The sequence below is a fragment of the Podarcis tiliguerta genome (assembly GCF_965153285.1).
Source record: "Podarcis tiliguerta genome assembly, chromosome: 2".
In the NCBI taxonomy this organism is placed as follows: Eukaryota; Metazoa; Chordata; class Lepidosauria; order Squamata; family Lacertidae; genus Podarcis; species Podarcis tiliguerta.
The window spans coordinates 90,617,852-90,637,369 of record NC_139535.1 but is presented as its reverse complement, the minus strand read 5'-3'; the positions used below and the strand labels follow the sequence as shown (position 1 = coordinate 90,637,369).

General features: G+C 41.0%; 1 protein-coding gene across 3 annotated transcripts in view; it reads right to left on the bottom strand.

Annotated features, from left to right (window-relative positions):
• Positions 1-19,518, bottom strand: part of CACNA1G (calcium voltage-gated channel subunit alpha1 G) — a gene marked incomplete at its 5' end in the record, with an annotated part of 323,156 nt that overhangs the window by 18,971 nt on the left and 284,667 nt on the right. For 2 of the 3 annotated variants that reach the window (XM_083429993.1, XM_083429992.1), the window contains 7 exons: positions 1,879-2,223; positions 2,675-2,796; positions 2,911-2,989; positions 4,718-4,788; positions 5,852-5,985; positions 6,238-6,347; positions 12,992-13,143. In XM_083429993.1, coding sequence (XP_083286119.1) covers positions 1,879-2,223; positions 2,675-2,796; positions 2,911-2,989; positions 4,718-4,788; positions 5,852-5,985; positions 6,238-6,347; positions 12,992-13,143 — 1,013 coding nt within the window. The remainder of the gene's footprint in view (positions 1-1,878; positions 2,224-2,674; positions 2,797-2,910; positions 2,990-4,717; positions 4,789-5,851; positions 5,986-6,237; positions 6,348-12,991; positions 13,144-19,518) is intronic. The other variant, XM_083429994.1, reaches the window with a different exon arrangement.

Here is a 19,518-nt window from a genome sequence, read left to right as displayed (position 1 = left end):
AAGGTAGGGGGAGCGGAAGAAGAGAAAGAAGAGAGAATGAATGCATGAGAGACAGAAAAGAGGAGAAGAGACAGAAAAAGAAAAAGAATGTTTTCAGACAGAACAGCAGTTGTTGAAATGGCCAGGAAGGGAAGACAGAGACAGAGAGGGGAAAAAGAACAGTGCAGTAATACCACAGTCAGAACCTTTCTTAGACGTTGCTACACACTAGACCAAAACTAAACACGATAGTGCTCTAAGACTGGTGGGACACATTACATTCATTCATTTGTAAGTGGCTACTGATAGAAATACTTCTACTTTGCAGAGCCATCCTACTTGATAGCAGGGAACAAAACTGCAGCATAGCTAAACAACAATATACACAATTTAAAATGGTGGTGGGGATGGGAGCCCAGCAATTAAGCCTGAAAAAAAAAAAATCCACACTTTGGCATCACTTAACCATGTAAGAAACAGAAATGGCCTTGAGAGATGCTGGATGATTTGCAGTTGTGCTCGGTGACTCAAGTGTTGGCCCCTCTGAAAATTAGGCCACTGATTAAATTTTCAAAAGCACAAAAAGTGACAAAACTCAGTGGATTTCGACTTCTGCTTTGTCTGCTGGTGCTGTTATGCATAGTGCTTGAAGTGTGGTTGGTATTTCCCAAGGCTAGGTCCTATACTGTGTAAACAATCTTTGAAGGCTGGAGTCGCTTGTGTGACAGATCACAGCCTTTGTGACAGATCACATGGCTGCCAGTGAATCTGTCACCCTGCATCAGATCACAAACACAGATATGAGGAGTACCTACCTGAGTCTGGCACCCAAATGTCAATGGATTGGTGTAGGATCCACCCAGACATGGGGAAATGACAACCCAGCTGATTTGGAAATCTGAACTACACCTCAGGCTTTTGCTACTAGCTGGGGAAAATTCAATTATTCTATACCACAGATGAAATTAAATACTCTGATTTAAGTTATTTACGGCCATAAGCTAGTTCCCTTTGACTTCCATGATGATTATTAATTTTGGGGTTTGTGCGATGCTGAATAGTCCAGTCCTATGCATGCTTCCTCAGAAGTAAGACCCACTAACTTCAATGGGACATATTGCTGAATAAGTGAATTTAGGATTCTGTAGCGCCTGAGATAGTCCAGCAGGAAGTTTGGGATTCAGAAGACCTATGAGCTTTTGAAAATTTTAACCCAAGTTCTAAATGACAGGCTCCCAATTTCAAAAGTGTCTTCTCAAGTGCTTACACCTGAATATTAATACATAGCATAAAAGCTTCTCAAGCAATATGATGGCCGATCACTTAAAAGCAGTACTTTCTATGCAGGCAAGTATGTATGATGACATATACCCTTATGAACACAGTGCATATACTTTACGGAACATGCAAGCAAAGAAGCATGCTGCCAGTCACATAACTTTGCATGGCTACATTTTAGGAGCTGTATCCCTCTTTCATCATGTGCTCAAATACCATGTTAACACATAAATTTCCACTGAAAAAAGAGTTCTGTGGGGCGAGACCGTCACCCGTCCAAAGTTATGGCTGGGACAGATCTGAATAAATGTATTATATGTATACCAGACATAAAGCTGAGAGAGTGAGTGGGTGATATTGTGCCTGTTTAATGCAGTTCTTGTAGCCACCTGCTGCACATCCCTCATCTCCCATCAACATAACCTGCCAACTCATAACAAATGCTCTCATGACTCTCATCATTGCAATCCCATATGAGTAGGGATTTTTTTTACTCACAGGGAAAAAGGAATACAACTCCCTTATACATTAATAGACTCAAGACTTTTTGCAAACTGTGCAAATGCTATCTGAGGAAAGTATAAGCTACTCCCCACTTCACCCACCACCTAAGATTCTCACCATAGGATGAACCAATGAGAGTTGAGAATCCACCTTGATTTGCATGGGATTGGCATATCCTCCAGGGCTCTCAGGTCTTTCTCCTGCATTACTGCCTGCCCATATGAAAGGGTCAGAGGGCGGATGCTGGCCCGGGGTGATTGTCTTCATTTCCATCTCCAGTTCCAATTCCAGTTCTGCTTCCTCTTTCGCTTCCTTGTTACTTTCCTCTAGGTGCTTCATGAGTACAGCAATCACCACATTCACCAGGACAAACTGAGCTGTCAGCACAAATGATACGAAATAGATTGGCGAGATGACGGTGTTGTAGCAGGTGGATTCCTCATCGCAGTCTCGCAGAGTGTCCTAAAGGAAGGAACAGAGGGACGGGAGGTGGGAATAGTCGTGGCTTATGAGAGAGCTCTGGGCAACTCTATCCATGAATCAGATTGGGCTTTTCAGCTTCAAGCCCAAAAGGCTTTTTATAGGGGTGAGCAAAACCCACTGTAGAATTTCTCCAGGTTAATTTCCTTCATCCTCCACAGAGTTTATATGGAATTTCTGGAACTTGTTTACCCATGTCCCATGGCAGACCTTTTCTGCCAAACTTAGCCTTCTTAAACACCCCTTTATCATGTGGAGAGCACACAAAAGCTTCTCACTCATACAAATGGCCAATGCACACAACCTTGCCGCAATAGCTGATTTCTGTGCAGACATCAAGATGGAACTATTCAGCACTGTCCTAGCATGCATTCCTCAAACCATAAGAACATCTGTCTTACTGTATCAACACTCATTCTAATGGGGATTTTACCTTCATTATCCCATTCCAGTTGTCTCCTGTGGATACGCGGAAGAGTGTGAGAAAAGCCATCCCAAAGTTGCGAAAAGTTGCATGCCGCCCTAAGCCCTCACAGGGATGAGTATCGTCACATTCTGTTTGACCAACCAAAAATAAAGGCAATTTAGCCATTTGTTTTCTTGACAAATAACTATGTTACTCTGCCTCATCCAATTCTATGCAACAAACTGGTGGAGCAGAGAACTTACCAAGGTCTCCAAACAGCTCCACTCCAAGAGCTGCAAATATGAAAAACAACAACATGAAGAGAAGACCCAGATTCCCCACCTGTAAAGGGAAAAGAAAAGGAGGGAAATTAAAAAAAAAAAATCATTGATGTATTTCTCTTAAGTAACCCCCATTATGGGAGATGCACCACATTAGCCTCCATTGTATAGGCTGCCTTTGTCTCTTTTTCCTCAGTGACTTTAACAACTCCTGTCTAACCACTAGTAGTAGCAGCCCTGTCTCATGATTTACTGTGCCAGTTAAGAAATACAAAAGCTTCAATCCTAGGCAGTGCAGGTGGAGAAAAAGCACACGAACAGACAGAAATAGTTTCAAGGAAGTTTGTATTGTTACCAGTAATCTGTTTTTGATGGAAAAAAGAGTATGCATTTAAAACTTTATAAACAGAGTACATAGTCTTGCCCTGTCAAGGACTGTCATATAATGTTGCACACTGTCTGCTGCACAAGCACATTACCAGATTGTGCACAATACAGATTGCTGCATTATGCCCACAATGTTGCATTGCTGTTCCCGAACAGTTCCACCTAGAACTCCAGGGCTATTCAATTTCCTCTGGTTTTGAGAGTTTCTATCCCCCTTCTAAGAGAAAAGCAGATGGCCACTGAAATTCCATTCCAATGTCAGAGTAATTCTAGATGAGGGATAGCTAACATGGTGGTGCTGTCCAGATGTTGCAGAAGCCCAACTCCCATCAACCCCAACCTGGCCAGGAGTGATGGGAACAACATCTGAAGAGCACCACGTTGGCTACCCTGCTCTAGACTATCTGATTTATTTGTTTAATTTCTGCTTAGAAATACAGCAAATATGTTGTTCAGCCCACCACATTGCAAACTGCTGTGGGTCACACAATGCAGTCTACTTTGAAGTCCGCCCCCCTGAAAGTTAGTTCACCCTTGAAGTGCCACTCAGTGACTTCCCTACAATGCCTCCTGTTCATGAGGAGCACTGATCCTACCATAAATCATAGAGATGGAAGGGACCACAAGGGTAACCTAGTCCAACCCACTGAAGTGGAGGAATATTTTGCCCAAAGTGGGGCTCAAGCCTACAATGCTGAGACTAAGAGTCTCGTGCTCTACCGACTGAGCTACCCTGGCAGTCATACGTAATGTTGTCATTATATTTTCTTCTGCTCCAACAATTTAAAAGCAATGTATTAATTTCCTTTTTCTATGGTTAAGGTGGATTGTTTCTGACCATGCAGAACCCCAGCCATTTTACAATCCTACAGAGGGGAAGTTTCCTCTCTTACTCCTTTCTGCCACTGCTCATTGCATCGAGTTACTGGTTTGTTTTGAGGTGTATGCACACAGCTGTCAAAACATGTATTTAGCTTTAAAAAATAAAATAAAAATAAATCCCACGACTGAGGAAGAAGCATTCATGTCCTGCTTGTGGGCTTCCCATGCTGGTTGGCCATTGTGAGAACAGAGTGCTGGATTAGATGGGTCCTTGGCCTGATCCAGCAACATTCTTCTTTGCTCCAAACATATGAAAGGCAGCATGTGAAGAATGAGACTGAGCAGAGGAAAAGCTAAACTGAACTGAAATTTGAAGAACTGTGATAAAGCATCTTGCCCGATCTGGAGATCCCCCAACCATTAGAATTAACACTTACTAAATTCATAGTAAAGGTAATGCTAAGCACAGAGAAAACACACATAAGGGAGGTATGTCAAAACACCACCACAGATTTCTCAAGGAAATTAGAAAATGAGGGCAACTCAGCAGAGGTCTTTATGATAAAGACACAAAGGTTACCTGAGGCAGTGCTTGCATCACTGTGTCCAGCAGAGCTCTCATCCCTACAGCCATCTTCAGCAGTTTCAACACTGCAGAAAATGAAATGTCCTCTGCATTATTGTCACACAATCGGCATGTGAAAAGGAAATAAATATTTCAGAAAGCATATCAGGCTCCCCAAGTGATGTGGCAAGCATCCTTCACTAGAGGTGAAAATGCAAGGCCGCATTATAATGAAGTGCTCTGTTGTTGTCAGGATGTTCGTAACAAGTAGAAAAACCTGTGAACATCATGGCCATCTCTTTCACTCACTAAATTGGGTGCTGCTGACACTGTGGCAGGAATACAAGAGTGACCTTTTCTCCTGGTGGTGACTACCGCTGCTGAGTAAAGTAAACTGGTTTGGAAAGGTCAGAAATCTATCTGATATACTGATGACAGAATTCAGCTTCAAGCTAAAGAATTAAGAAGCCAAGTGTATCCCCATCGATTTCCATCACAAGAAGATTGGATAAGAAATAACATGAACTCATAACCTTCAGAACTAAGCACTTCATAAGCTAAGAACTAATGCCACCAGCTCCAGTCATTCTGTAACAAAACTCTTTAGTGCTTTGTTGCTTGGAGTTGGTACCACCACCCTACTGGGAATATAGATGGCAGAGGTTCATCTAGAGTGCCTGAAGACCAAGCAATTCTGGTCCTTCCCTGTATGTAATGCCTGCCACACAACTAACTGGTCATAGCAGTGATGGAAAGAGCTACTTCTGAGTAAACACAAGACTGTCAGTCTAGGACTAGAATGATCCACGTTCAACTCCCCACACAGTCACAGAGGCCACTTGGTGACCTTGGGCCAGCTGCACTCCCTCTCTCAGCACAAAGTGTTGTTGAGTTGACAAAATTGGGGAGATTCAAACCTTGCACATCACATTGAACTCCTTGGGGGGTGGGGAGTGTGGTATAACCCAACCCAAAATGACTTGCAGGTAATAGCAGGACAAAGTACATTGAGGTGTCTATTAGCTAGGCAGTTTATGCTTGGAAGTATAGCTGTGCTGCATAGGAAACCTTACAATGCCGGGAATTAACAGTTCCACTGGGAACAGAAACTGTGTGGCTGGAATGCCCCAGGAGTAAGGGGAGACTGACCTCGAGCAATCCTCAGGACCCTCATGATGCGGATAATGGTGGGGTTGATAGGCAGTGAGGCATTCACCTCAATCTCTTCCAGCGTGATCCCCATGATGGACAACAGCACTATTGCCAGGTCTAATTGGTTCCACCTGAAAGCGACACAAAAATCAAGCAGAAAAAAACTGCTAAAATATTTGCAGCGGTGACAAAAGGATTCCAGTCATTTCAGTTATTCCGGAACTGACTCATGAACCGATGCACCACCTCAAGCAATTTTTGTGATGAAACACGCCAAACAATTTTAAAACTATTATATAGAATACTATTATAGAGTTAGTCAAGTCTGGATACATCACTGACTAGAACAGGAAACGCAAAACCTAAAATTCTTTAGGACTTACCTGTCTTGAAAGAACCGACGAAACCCAAATGCAATCAGCTTGAAAACAGATTCCATGACAAAGATGACCGTGAAGATGTAATTGCAAATCTTCAGAGCTTCATCAAGAACCTGTAATGTGGAGACAACTCACACAGGTTATTGCAATATCTTAAGGAGGATTTTGCTCCCTGCAGTTATTGGCCTTCCTGCTTTTTATTATTATTTTAATCTGAAAAGGCAAAATGAAGAAGGGGCAGGAACGCAGGCAATCACAACTCCTGCACAGTGTTAACATTTAAACTGCTGCTGGCTTTCCAAGTGGCAGTGACAAAACCAGGCTCTCCTATTTTTCATGAAACCTGTATAACAGAAATGATTTGCAGCTGGATAGGATTTCATACTATTTAAGCTCAGATCCTTTACAGCTGGATTGATTTCATACTATTTCAGAGGAAGGCATCCTGGATCGTGGTATCAGTGCTGCACGAGAGAAAATGTGATTTTGTTCTTTGGAGCACATGCAGCATTTCACATGTTGCATTATTTAACACATCTGAGGAATATACACTTCCATGCTTGCAATTGGAGATACGGATCTACACTGGGCAATATTTGATAATATAACATTATTTTGGGATTGTGGCAGACATATCTATAAGATATGCAAAAACCATAAAATACAATTAAAACCAAAACCTTAGTACCAAGCCCTGCCCCCCCCCCCCAGGTCACCTGCCATAGCCTCAGCTGACTTGAAAAGATCTGGGCTGGGAGTGGGCAGAATCTAGAACACAGTCCTGAAAAGGCACATGGAATTAGAGAAATGTGTAGCAAGGCTGGCTGATAGAATTAATAAAACTAACTGTGTGAAAAGCAAAAGCTAACTTGTGCTCCTCTGGTTCATAATCAGTACATGCCACTGAGCAATGCTATAGTTCAGAACACATCTTAACATTAGCATGAGGTAATTGGATCATATAACAAGCTTCCCACAGTATTTACAAGATGCTCCTGTCACGTGGGTCATGCACTGCCACCTTAAACATGGCGTTTCCTCCCGTTGATTTCTTTTAAATTGTTTCACATTACACATTCAAGTACTATTTAGCTACACTGACTGATTCACCTTTGCTTTCGTCTTGCATTTATTCCTTGGCTTCTCAAAGTAGTAGGGAACAAAAATAAGCAACGCTACGCTAATTGGCAGCCATTTCCATCGAGCTATCATAAGCAAGTGATTTGGCAGATCATTGCAAGCGGTTTGCCATTATAATTTGAATGTGATCCTAAATACAGGAGTTTGGCATGCTAATATATCAGGGACCTGCTGCCTTGCCAAAATGCTGAGTCATCACAGCAGAAATAAAGAGAGGCAACTGGGTTTTGGTCCAGCTGCATATTAAATCCCTCAGGCTGCCGACAGATCTAATGCAGTAAGATTTGAAAGATTTCAGGATTTGATCTATAGATCATTTACTATTAATATTATTATTCTCAGTTTCTTAAATAACCCCTCCTTTTCAGGGAATCTGCTGAAACATGGAATTAGTGTTTGTGTGTGAGAGCGAGTCCCAAAGTCCAAGTACCTTTTCCAGCTTTTTTTTTTGGGGGGGGGGCAGAATTTGGTAGTCTCCTGTTAAGGATACCAGCCATTTTGATATACAATTCTTCATATCTTCTCTCTTATCTGCCACTTTACATGCAGATTGAACTGCCTACTTGTGTTATTGAGATCTTCCAAGTCTAACTTAAGTGTCTAATTGTAGTTTTTTAATTGTTTTGTTTTTTTCATATTTTGTCGTAGTTCCTGCAGCATTCATATTGTGCTCAGATTACCCAGATTCTCCACCATTTCTGCCTAACAGTCTTTTAGTTCCTTTTTTGGGGAAATTAATTGGGCTTTTATGTCTTCTTTCACCACCACAGCAGGTGTTGCTCATGTTAAAGGGGCATTCCCTCAAAGTGATACACAGAAGAGTAAAAGGCGGACGATGCCTCCAAAACAAAACAGCATAAAATGCTATTCAAACTTCCCTTTGTGCAATAAGATACAATAAAACACAACCCCAACAGCAACTCCAAGAAGCTTTCGGTGAAAAGAGAAGTTTTCAGTATGCACCAAAAGCAGAAGTTCATTGGCACATGCCTCATTTCAGGGGGAATGAGGGCTGCCATTCAAAGACATTTAGGGCTTTGAAAATCAAAAGCAGCACTTTGAAATGGAAATGCGGAAACTGACATCCAGCAAAGTTCCCTTATAATAATTTGGCTGCTCAGGCCGGAGATTCACTGGTATGCAGGGTAATCAGTGGAGGATGACTAAATTTTATGGCCTATTGCTATAGTTAAAACTGATTCTGAGTTAAAAGAGATAAAACTGACAGCTCTGGAAGTCCCTTCCAGCCCTCTCATTTGCCTCTTCCAATCTCTTTGCATTAAAATCAATGCACCCTTCCCCTCTTTACTCATCGTCTTCTAAAATAAATGGCCTCAAACACTGTTTTGTTTCTCATGTTAGCGGAGGACATTCTGTGCTGCTTGATTTTCTTTGCTCTCTCAGTCACTTTTCTAAGAATTGCTCTGGGAGACCGTGATAAAATCTAAGGGCCAGATTCAACAAACTTATCCCACAAGTGGAAGCCAATGCAAGTACTCTCACTAGTGCAGGCATCCCCAAACTTGGCCCTCCAGAAGTTTTGGGACTACAACTCCCATCATCCCAAGCTAACAGGACCAGTGGTCAGGGATTATGGGAATTGTAGTCCCAAAAACATCTGGAGGGCAGAGCTTGGGGATGCCTGCACTAGTGCAATGGGGCTCCCCCCTTCTCCTACTCCTTCAAATCCACTTAAAGGAGGGCGAAGAGAACACGCAGAACACCACATGGAAGGAGGAGAGGGGAGATTGTCAAACAAGCAAAATACACTGATTTGGAGGGCGGCAGACATGCCTACATTACAGCAGAGGTTGGATGCTGGATCTGCAGATTTCCTGCATTAGCAGAAGGTAAGGCTAGATGACCCGAGAGACCATCTACGATTCTACAGTGGTACCTCGGGTTACGAACTTAATTTGTTCTGGAGGTCCGTTCTTAACCTGAAACTATTCTTAACCTGAGGTACCACTTTAGCTAATGGGGCCGCCTCCTGCTGCTGCACAATTTCTGTTCTCATACTGAGGTAAAGTTCTTAACCCGAGGTACTACTTCCGGGTTAGCAGAGTCTGTAACCTGAAGCGTTTGTAACCCGAGGTACCACTGTATGTCTTTATTTATTTATTTATTTAACTAATCAGTGGTACCTCAGGTTAAGAACTTAATTCGTTCTGGATGTCTGTTCTTAACTTGAAACTGTTCTTAACCTGAAGCACCACTTTAGCTAATGGGGCCTCATGCTGCTGCTGCGCCACCGCTGCACGATTTCTGTTCTCATCCTGAAGCAAAGTTATTAACCCGAGGTAATATTTCTGGGTTAGCGGAGTATGTAACCTGAAGCGTATGTAGCCTGAAGCGTATGTAACCCGAGGTACCACTGTATTCCCCCTAAGCAGTTTACAAAACAGCTTTTGTGTCACATATGCGAAGTGTGTCACAATGCACATGAACCACCCAAGAATTGCAAGGGTGTTTCTCTAGATCAACGTTCTTTCTCCAACGGGGTCAGTCAGGTGCATGTGGAAAGCTGAAAAAACAGGACATGGTTTGCTAGCTATTCCCTTGTATTTTGCTTCCGAAAAGCAGAACATGTAGGGAAGGAAGAAAAGAAAGCAGATAAGCTGTCAGGATAAACATGCACACACTTATGTGCTTGTGTGGCCTGGTGACAGTAAGAGCTAAGAAAGCCATGTCCAAAAAGATGGTGCCAAAACTGACTGCCATAGTGAACAGGAATGTCATGTTTCCTATAATGACACTTTAAGAAACAATTTTTTCCCCGGTACTTGCCGAGTTCTCTCTCTCTCTCTTTTTTTTTAGTCCTTGCTACCAGGAAATGACAGAAAGAGCATCAGCGCAACTAAAAGGTCATTGGGTTTAGCCCTTCCTTGGGAAACTTTAAGTTGATGTGTGTGCTTTCCCTGCCACTGAATCTGACAGAATCAGTGCTCAGGAGTAGACAAAGAGTATAATCTCCACATCTCTGCCAATTCTATCTTGGCAGCAATTAAAAGTAAGGGATAAAGCCTCTTTGTGATCTAGAAGGCCAGCTTCAGTATAGTTTTAAAAAAGATTAACAAAGCATCCCTTGGGAAAGAATTTCCCACAGAAATAAGTTTGCCAGGGAGAAAAAAAAATTAAGTGTCAGAAGACCCCACAAACTGAGTCAACACTGGTGCTTTTTTTGGGAGGGAGTACTCAAGGGGACGCAGTACTGGTACCTCTTACCTCTTTTTTGTTGTTGTTAAAAAGTGTGCCACTTACTATAACGACTTCATGGTACATACTGACACCTATTTTTCTAGAAAGAAAGCACTGTTAACGTTCCCTTTGGTTGTTTGGATAGACACTGTATTGTAAGTGGATGACGTAACTGAAGATTTGGGAAACAAAGTTCATTATGTTCATTATGCAAGAGGGACTGGGGTTCCTGCAATTTACATACAGCTTTCAATGTTCAGAACCCTACAAATGGCCAAATCAGTCCATTTTAGGTTCTCCCAGTTTTTAACATTCCCAGTCTTGAGTCCTCACGAAAATTCACCAGCTTTCTAGTGTGTTTTTCCTAATATTTACATTTTTATTTATTTTCATGGTACAGACGATAAATTTTGAGAAAACAATTGTTAGAACATTAAACAACAAATAACTTGTCCTGATAAATTACAGATTTTCATCATGCCATGTGTTAAAGTTTCATTTGATTACTCTAAGAGATCACGCCACTAATATTTACATTTTTGTATGCAATTTTCTGCAATATGCCCCGTTTTCCCAGTTTCCCCTAATATAACACTTTTTGTATGTGATTTATGTAATGAATTTTCATATGCTATCTTCACTAATATGTGGATTTCTCTGTGTACTTCCTCGTAATATGCACATCTTTTGGTTACAAAAATCAAAGATGGGTGAGTTCTGAAGGACTTTGGTTCATCCATTGTTTCAGGAAGTGTGAATTAGGCAGGCTCACATTAAATTTGTGAATTGAACCAAATTTCTCCCATATCCCTACTTTGAACTCCTTTGTTTTTATCCAAATTGGATAGCCCTTAATGGTGAACAGTTCTAATGAAAGCATGAGAGACAAGATGGAGCAACCCTACCCTGCTTCATTGTACAAAGAAGCAGTTATAAACCATTGGCTTCCACCATAGTCTTAGGCATGATGATAAAGCACCTTGCAGTGGTTCTTAGAAACAGATCCAAATCCTATCATAGTAAAAACAACACTCAAGGAATGTCTGCCACTGAGTGCCTTCTGCAGCATCCAAAGAAAGCATCTCCCTGATTAGCACCTCTCATTCTAACGGGGGAATATAAAATTCAAAAGCCTGATGAAGATTGTGAATTTCTCTTTTGGAAATAAAAACAGGTAGTTCTTTCTGTATCTTCTGAAAAGCTACTTGACCTAGCAAAGAGGTAGTAAATAATTTCACATCTTGATTCAGTCTAGAGATTGGGCCATATGCTCGCTTTCCAAAGAACCTCTCTTGGCTTTGCAATGCAACAACAGCTAATGTTGCTTGATTAGAGGAAGGTCATAAAATCAGGGTGGTAATCAGCCATGTTTTACTCAGATCAGACATTAAAAACATGATTAAGTTAGGTCTATTAATTTCAATGGGTCTACTCTGAGTAAAATCCTAGGATAGGATTTGGTCTTGAGCACATACAGAAGTATTTCAGGAAGCACAGCCTTGCTGCTGCTGCTGCTGCTGCTATCAACAAAAATGTATGACAAATGCTATATGGGTATCTTAGGGAAGATACTTTGCACCTCAGCTAATACAAAGTTGCTTACTCGTTGGCTTATAACAAGAACACCCTGAGTGTTTTACTGAGTCAGCAGTAGTTTCAGCAAAAAATATAAATATTTTTGTTAAAGCCAATGCTATGAGCTGGACCATAAAGAAGGCTGATCGCCGAAGAATTGATGCTTTTGAATTATGGTGCTGGAGGAGACTCTTGAGAGTCCCATGGACTGCAAGAAGATCAAACCTATCCATTCTTAAGGAAATCAGCCCTGAGTGCTCACTGGAAGGACAGATTGTGAAGCTGAGGCTTCAATACTTTGGCCACCTCATGGGAAGAGAAGACTCCCTGGAAAAGACCCTGATGTTGGGAAAGATTGAGGGCACAAGAAGAAGGGGACGACAGAGGATGAGATGGTTGGACAGTGTTCTCGAAGCTACCAACATGAGTCTGACCAAACTGCGGAAGGCAGTGGAAGACAGGAGTGCCTGGCGTGCTCTGGTCCATGGGGTCACGAAGAGTCGGACACGACTAAACGATTAAACAACAACAACAAATGGGCTGTAAAGATAATCCTTGTATGCAACTGCTTTATTTTGGTTTCTTTCTGTGTTGTTTATGATGATTTGAATGACTACTATCGAGCACAGTTCTTTAGCTGGTGCAAACACTCCTCTCACTCAGTAAAAACTAGATCCCTATATCACGATCATCTCCCATTCAGCATGGTAGAATGACCAATGCATATTTATTTCTGTTTCATTCTTTTTTCCCATGTTAATGGATGCAATGCCAATTCCTTATCAAGCCTACAACAATGTTTGCAAATCACCCACAGCATCTACAAATACTTTTCCTGCCCTACCTTTGGCTGCTGGTAGTGCTCCATAGCCATGGTGATGACATTGAGCCCAATCACACCTGTGATGAATAAATCCAGGTAATGGGTGGTGCACATTTGATGAATCAGAAGTCGGAAGCGAGAGTAATCAGAGTAGTAGGGTTTACACTGTGCCTCTGAAAAGGAAAAGAGTGGAGAAGCAGATCAGGTAATTTCTCCCTGTCTTAAGACCAGTTCAGCATTGGCTTTCAAAAATCCAAATTGATACATTCAATCAAATTCATAATGATTAGGTTTTCAGCAACGAATGGGGTGTGGCAAAGGGGATTGTATGTTAACCATCATTAATGCATAGCAAGACTACAGGATCATCTATCTGTACCAGCCGCTACAATAAAACATGCACAACAGCCAGGCTTTCAGGATTAGAGATAAGGTGAGTATGGCATGGAATCATTTCAGGTTCCAACATAATGTTTAGTGTAAAAATTCACTGTTTAGATATCTATTATTGCACAACAACACTCTTAATTTATATAAAAGAAAACAAGAACTTTCAATCAGAATTGCAGGTATGTGAGGTATAATTACAAGGCCTGTATTAACAGTGCATAAAAGGGTGCTTAAATGGGGCATTCAATCTCCACTGAAAAGGGAGCTTGGAAAGGACTTGAGGCAGGTTGGAAACAGTATGCAGTGGTTTTTGACAGAGAATACCAAAGCACTGTAATGTGATATTTTAAGGGCTTCCCTCTATATTTTGAGAGTGTGCCTAAATGTGAAGGAATGTTTGCTTGCCAATGGGATATGTGTTCTATTGCGATACAGTGCCCAGTTCACATTGGGCATGTAAAGCTTGACTACTTAGCTGTGAGTTCAGCATAATATATTATACCAGGGTGAGTGTTTAAAAAGGTAACATGGGAGTCCTCATTACTACATATTTTACATGGCTGTTTATTTGTATATATTTTGAAATGTTATATATGAATGTTTTATGATGGCCTATATTTGTAATGCCTAACAAAGGTTTGGTTAAGTAAGTAAGTAAGTAAGAAAGAAAGAAAGTAACATGGGAGTCCAGGCAGAGAGGATAGTATAAAAAGATACTAGTAGATACTGACTGGGCAAGCAATATACTGTGATGTAAGGGGAAAATGTAAAGAGGCAGTGGGGAAGAAAGTTAAAAAGGGAATAATGGACTGTTTGAAATAGCAGACATGAACTCATATAACTGCATTTTGAAATACAAGGTAGGGAAATGGAGGGCGGGGGGAACAACCCCAAAGTTGTCAGAGCTATGAAAACAATTTATGAAATAATGCAAGTGATTGCTCAGTCAGAATTTCTGTCTCGGAAATAAATGATCTTCTCATTTGTGTGTGATTGCCAAAGTGCAAATGTCCCTGTTAGTCTTCTATGTTTGGCTGCATCAGGGATGACACTTACTCTTCAGGCCTGAATGTTCCTGCAGATAAACTCATTTACTCACCTAATCTCTAACGAGGAAATGCCAAGTCTGAGTCTATAATTCAGGGCAATTTTCAAAAAGGCATTATAATGTACCATAAAATGAAAAGGACTGTCTTGAAGATGTCAGAGTGTAATATTATGACCATAATTAGATGATCAACTGGTTATGAAAATTATTGAGCCAAGAGAATTGAATGGCGTGGTGTTTAGCTACTCTGAACACAAAAAAAGGGATTTCATATATTGGTCCGAACAGAAATTTGGGGAGGGTGCAGTATGAGTATTTGTGATCTTGAGGGAAAGCTAAGTTTTAGATCACATTTTTGCAGGGAGTATGTATACAATTTGATTCTCAGATAGTCAGAATTGCAATCTTCTTAGCCATTTATGCAGCTGGCCAGTCATTTTGTATGGTGGAGGTGCAGGCACATGCCTCTTCCCTTCACCCAGGCACCTAAAGCAGGGTGTGGGGAATCTTTTGCTCTCCAGATGCTCCAGATGGATTCCAGCTCCCATCTGCCCCAGCTGGCACAGCCAATAGCTGCCTGTGGGAGTTGGAGTCTAACAACATCCAGAGGGACAGAGGTTAGCCACTCCTGACCTAAAGAAATATGTAGCACAGGTCCCTTATGCCTGAGGGCTCAATTTGGGGAACATTTCCCTATTTTGAGAGGGAAGAATCACGTGTGTGTACACAAGGAAAACCTAAGACAAATTACTATAGGTGTGCAGTGGAGAGGACACGGGCCTGTGCCTCTTACACATGAAATGATCATCCACCTGGGTAAGTGATTAGCTGCATCATTATATGACTTCCAATATCCCCATCCCACAAAGTCTGAGCATCAGGGAGAAGACTAATAATGGAGCAACTTATCCTGCGAGGTTTGGTGAAGTGATCCCAAACATTTGCTCCAGTACTTTGAAATAAAGAGGCTGAACTGATATTTTTTGCATTAGGAGCTGCCAGTCTATAGATAATCTGACCCTGAATGCCATGGCATAATATTAAAAAGTGAATTTTGTTGCTGAATTTATTCAGCATCTCTTTAAAAAAACAACAACAACAAAAGCTACACAGGTTGGTATCTGACTGACTCACAACTTTCATCAGAGCTCTTACATTCTGCATAAATATCCATTAAAAACTTGAGATATCTCGATGGCATTATGCAAAACTATGAAGAGGAAATTAACTAAAATGTTTGAATACAATTAAGGTTTGAACTGGGGCCCTGGCTATGAACCAAGTTATAATTTCAAAGAGAAACCCCATTATAATTTGCTGATCTCTTTTTGTTCAATACTTATCCATAATTCACATTCAGGCATGAAAAAATGTCACAATTTCTGCCTTTTATTTGGGAGGATTTATTTATGAATAATTACACTGGAATCCAAGGGTTCAGCCATGACTGGCAGATTAATTCAAAACTCCACACGGTAACAAAAGAGGCTGTTAACATATAGCAGGGATTTTCACAGAGATTGTAGAATGTTACCTGCATAGCAACAAAGCATGTGGCAGCATAACCTTATAAGCAGGGCTGCCCGTTTTCCATTCTGTATATTGTGGGTGAAGACAGATGTAATATTTAAAGAGATAGCTCAGCTGGTTCTTCACCTCTGACATGAGCTCAGCTTCCTCTCAGCTTCACATTTGCTTGAGAGGTATGCAGTCTATCAAGCTGAACACTGGAGCACCATCCGTCTTGTCCCTCCCTCATGATTTAGGTGATTTAGGCCTTCTCAAAAAGATTAAGTGCCACATATCCATCTACTTGTTTTATATTAATTCTTTGCCATATTAGGGAAGGAAAGGTTGGACAAATAGTGGAAATATTTGACGATGATGCAGGCACTGGCCATAGCCAGGTTTGCTGAACCAGAGTTCAGCTCTGGAGCAAAAAAAGCTACGTCTTTGGACTGAATGAGAAGGTGCCTCCAAACCTGCTCCTATAATTGATAATATCTGTCTTCACCTTATTTTTGGTAAGGCTTTCTCCTAAAATTCTTCTCTGGTTAAGTAAAAAATCAAATCAAATCACAGATTACTTTTTACAATTTAGCCAATTTTTAAATTGTGCATCAGATTGATAAATCCGTAACATAATTGATATAAACATTTTGGTATCTGCCAATAACTTTATTAAACATGTCAGCCCTGTTTCAAAATCCTGCTCACCACCAGCTTCCCCATGCTTGGCATGCTGTCATGCATATTACTGGAAATTACAGCTTTTACCTTAAAATGAACCACAAACAGTCACACCATGCTTCCTGTGGGCTTTAAATTAACAGCTGCTGAGTTTAGGTGGGCAGGGAACATTTTTCTCTTTTGAAAATAAAAGTATTGTTTCTTTTTGCTGGTGTTATAAAGAAGCCACATTTCTGATTGTTTGTAAGTTTTGGTACAGTACTTAAAATGTCTTGTTCTAGACCTGACATCCGTGCCCCCCTATGCAACAGCATTATTTGTTCTAGGAAATATTTGAGAGGTACCAACATCTTGGGAAATACAGACATCTGTTCAAGTCTAGGTGATGAATCATCACACAAAATGACACCACACCACCAATACTGCTACAATACAGTGACTGGGTCAAGAACAAGAAGAATGCTCAATTAGTTAGGAAGATTCTGGAAAGATTAAGACAACATCCTGACATCGAGGGTATCAATGGGGTGTGCGTGTGTATGGGGTGGGGGAAGGAGGGAGGAAAATGGTAGGCAAAGAAAAGCAAGAAAATAATGACAAGAAGGCCTATAATAAAACAACAAGCACCAGCAAGGGTGGAGAGGGGGAAAACAGGTTCTAAATCAAGCTGCTTTGGAGGGCTCAGTAAAAAACAAGGAATGAACTTCTATTGGTTGATTATGGAGTCACATTGATTTGATCTGAAACCAGAATCCAGGATATAAATGGCAAAGTATCTTTTGTGTACCATCATCAAGTTACACAGAGTGGTGGCGATTCAGACCGCATTTTATGCCAATAGTAATAAGAGAGCTGGTAGTATTAAGGTAATTTCACTCTTCCCTCTCATCTTGGAAGATTACGGTAGATACAACTCTAGCTCCCTTTCACACCAGAGGGAAGGAGGGAACATGACAAAGGATTATTGGATACTGTCCAGTGTGCATAGTATGTCAGAGCAATAAGGCTCATACGACCACCATATTGACCTCATAGTGACTGGCAACCCCACTGAGTAAACATGCCAACTGAGAGACCCTTTTATTCACAATTTACGCAGGACGTAGCCCAAAGCGGGCAAAACATATTCCTATTTTTCTTTGGCTTCTGTAGGATGATGTTCTGAAGTGATCTGGTGTGGCAGCTGTAAACAGCTGTCTAACAGTGTTGGCATTTATGTATCATTTTGAATGGCATAACGTTTCACAAATAGGGGGTCGAATGCTCCCCCAAGCCTTCATCAAGTGGATAAGCGGTCAGGGATGCAGCTCTTACTAAGCAGCTGGATTTACAAACTGTCCAGAGAATATTGAGTTCAAAGTGATGTGCATGGGAGTAACACTGACATTTAAACAAGTGGTTTTATTAGTCTTTTTTTTTTTTAGTGAGTGGCATTTTTTAAAAGCAAAGTGGAAAATGGTTAAATTGTTCCCACTGAGAGTTTTCCAGCTGCGACAGACAGCATCCTGTCCAAAAATAAAATCTTGACTTTATACCAGTAAACAATACAGATAGATAGCACCATTTTCTTTCTACAATTTGTAAAATGCAAAGAAAGAAAGACATCCTGGGTTTTCAGGTTTGAATGACTCATTAGGGCTAGTTTGTAGAGCATGGGTATCATTGGTTTCCTACTGTCACACACATTTAAAGTACTTTCACAAAAGAGTCTCTCTCTGTCCTTTCACACCAATGAGCATTACATTGTGTTTAATAATGTGAGCACCAGTATGAGGCAACAACAAAGGGAAGACAAAGCACAGGTCTGAGAATCAGACACAAGGAAAGGCAAACTAAGAGGTTCTTTGTGAGCCTGCACTGAAGAATGGCCCACTTGGGACGACGCCAAAGCATTCAAAACAAACAAATGCAACGGAACACTCCAATGTACATCTAAGATTTTAAGATTAGAATCACAGGGAAAGGACAAGTCTCAGGAGATTTTCCTCTAGCTCTTGTCCAAGGGGATGGACAGGACTGATCTCCTAGCCCACACAGAGAATATGAACATGTGAATGCAAAGAAATGGAACATAAAGAATGGTAATGTTGAGGAGATTCAGGATTTATTAAAATGAGCTGGGTCATTTTTTGCAAGCCATATATATCTTTAAAATCCCCTTCCGATTTATTCCTCTGTAATGCTCTTTGTTTACTTTTTTACACAACTTGTATTATTAGAGTTGCAGCTCAAATTAGCCCTATACCTATCAGGGTCTGTGTTAATGTGCATCATGCTTAAATAGGCACCATATTCACTTATCCCCTGGAACTACCATATAATTTGAAGAATTTGGAAAAGTCTCCCTGCAAGATTGCTGCAGACAATTTGTCTAATGTATGCAACCTTTCCTGGTTTTCCAAAGTTGCAACACTTGCCAGTGATGTGTTCTTCTGGCTTACAACCCAACAGCTGATTCAGTGTTTGGCAATTATGACCAGGGTCACTGTGGTGGAAAAGTCCTTGAGACTCTCACATGAAATATGCCCAGTCTGGTTTTTACAAATGCATGGAGTGACTAGAAGGATTTTCTGGCAGCCAATGAGAGGTTCAGTTATCTTATGCTATGTAAAGAAGTGGACGAGTTGAGCAATCAAATTCCTGTTGCTCTTTTGAGTTTTTCTAAAGGTGGATTAAAGAGACTGTCCTTTATTAGGCAATGTTTGATTCTGTGCTTGCTGAAGTAAAGAATTTGCTAAGCAGGCCCAGAGCTATAGATCTATAGAGCTATAGATGCCTATCTGTCTCTTGCTAAATCTTGATTAATGAAGTAGGACATGACATCACTTTTTCTCACACTGAAAACAACACAAACGTTCTCCTTTCTAATTTGTTTAAACGTGTGGATTTTTTATTTTTCAGTGGGGGAACATTCAATCGC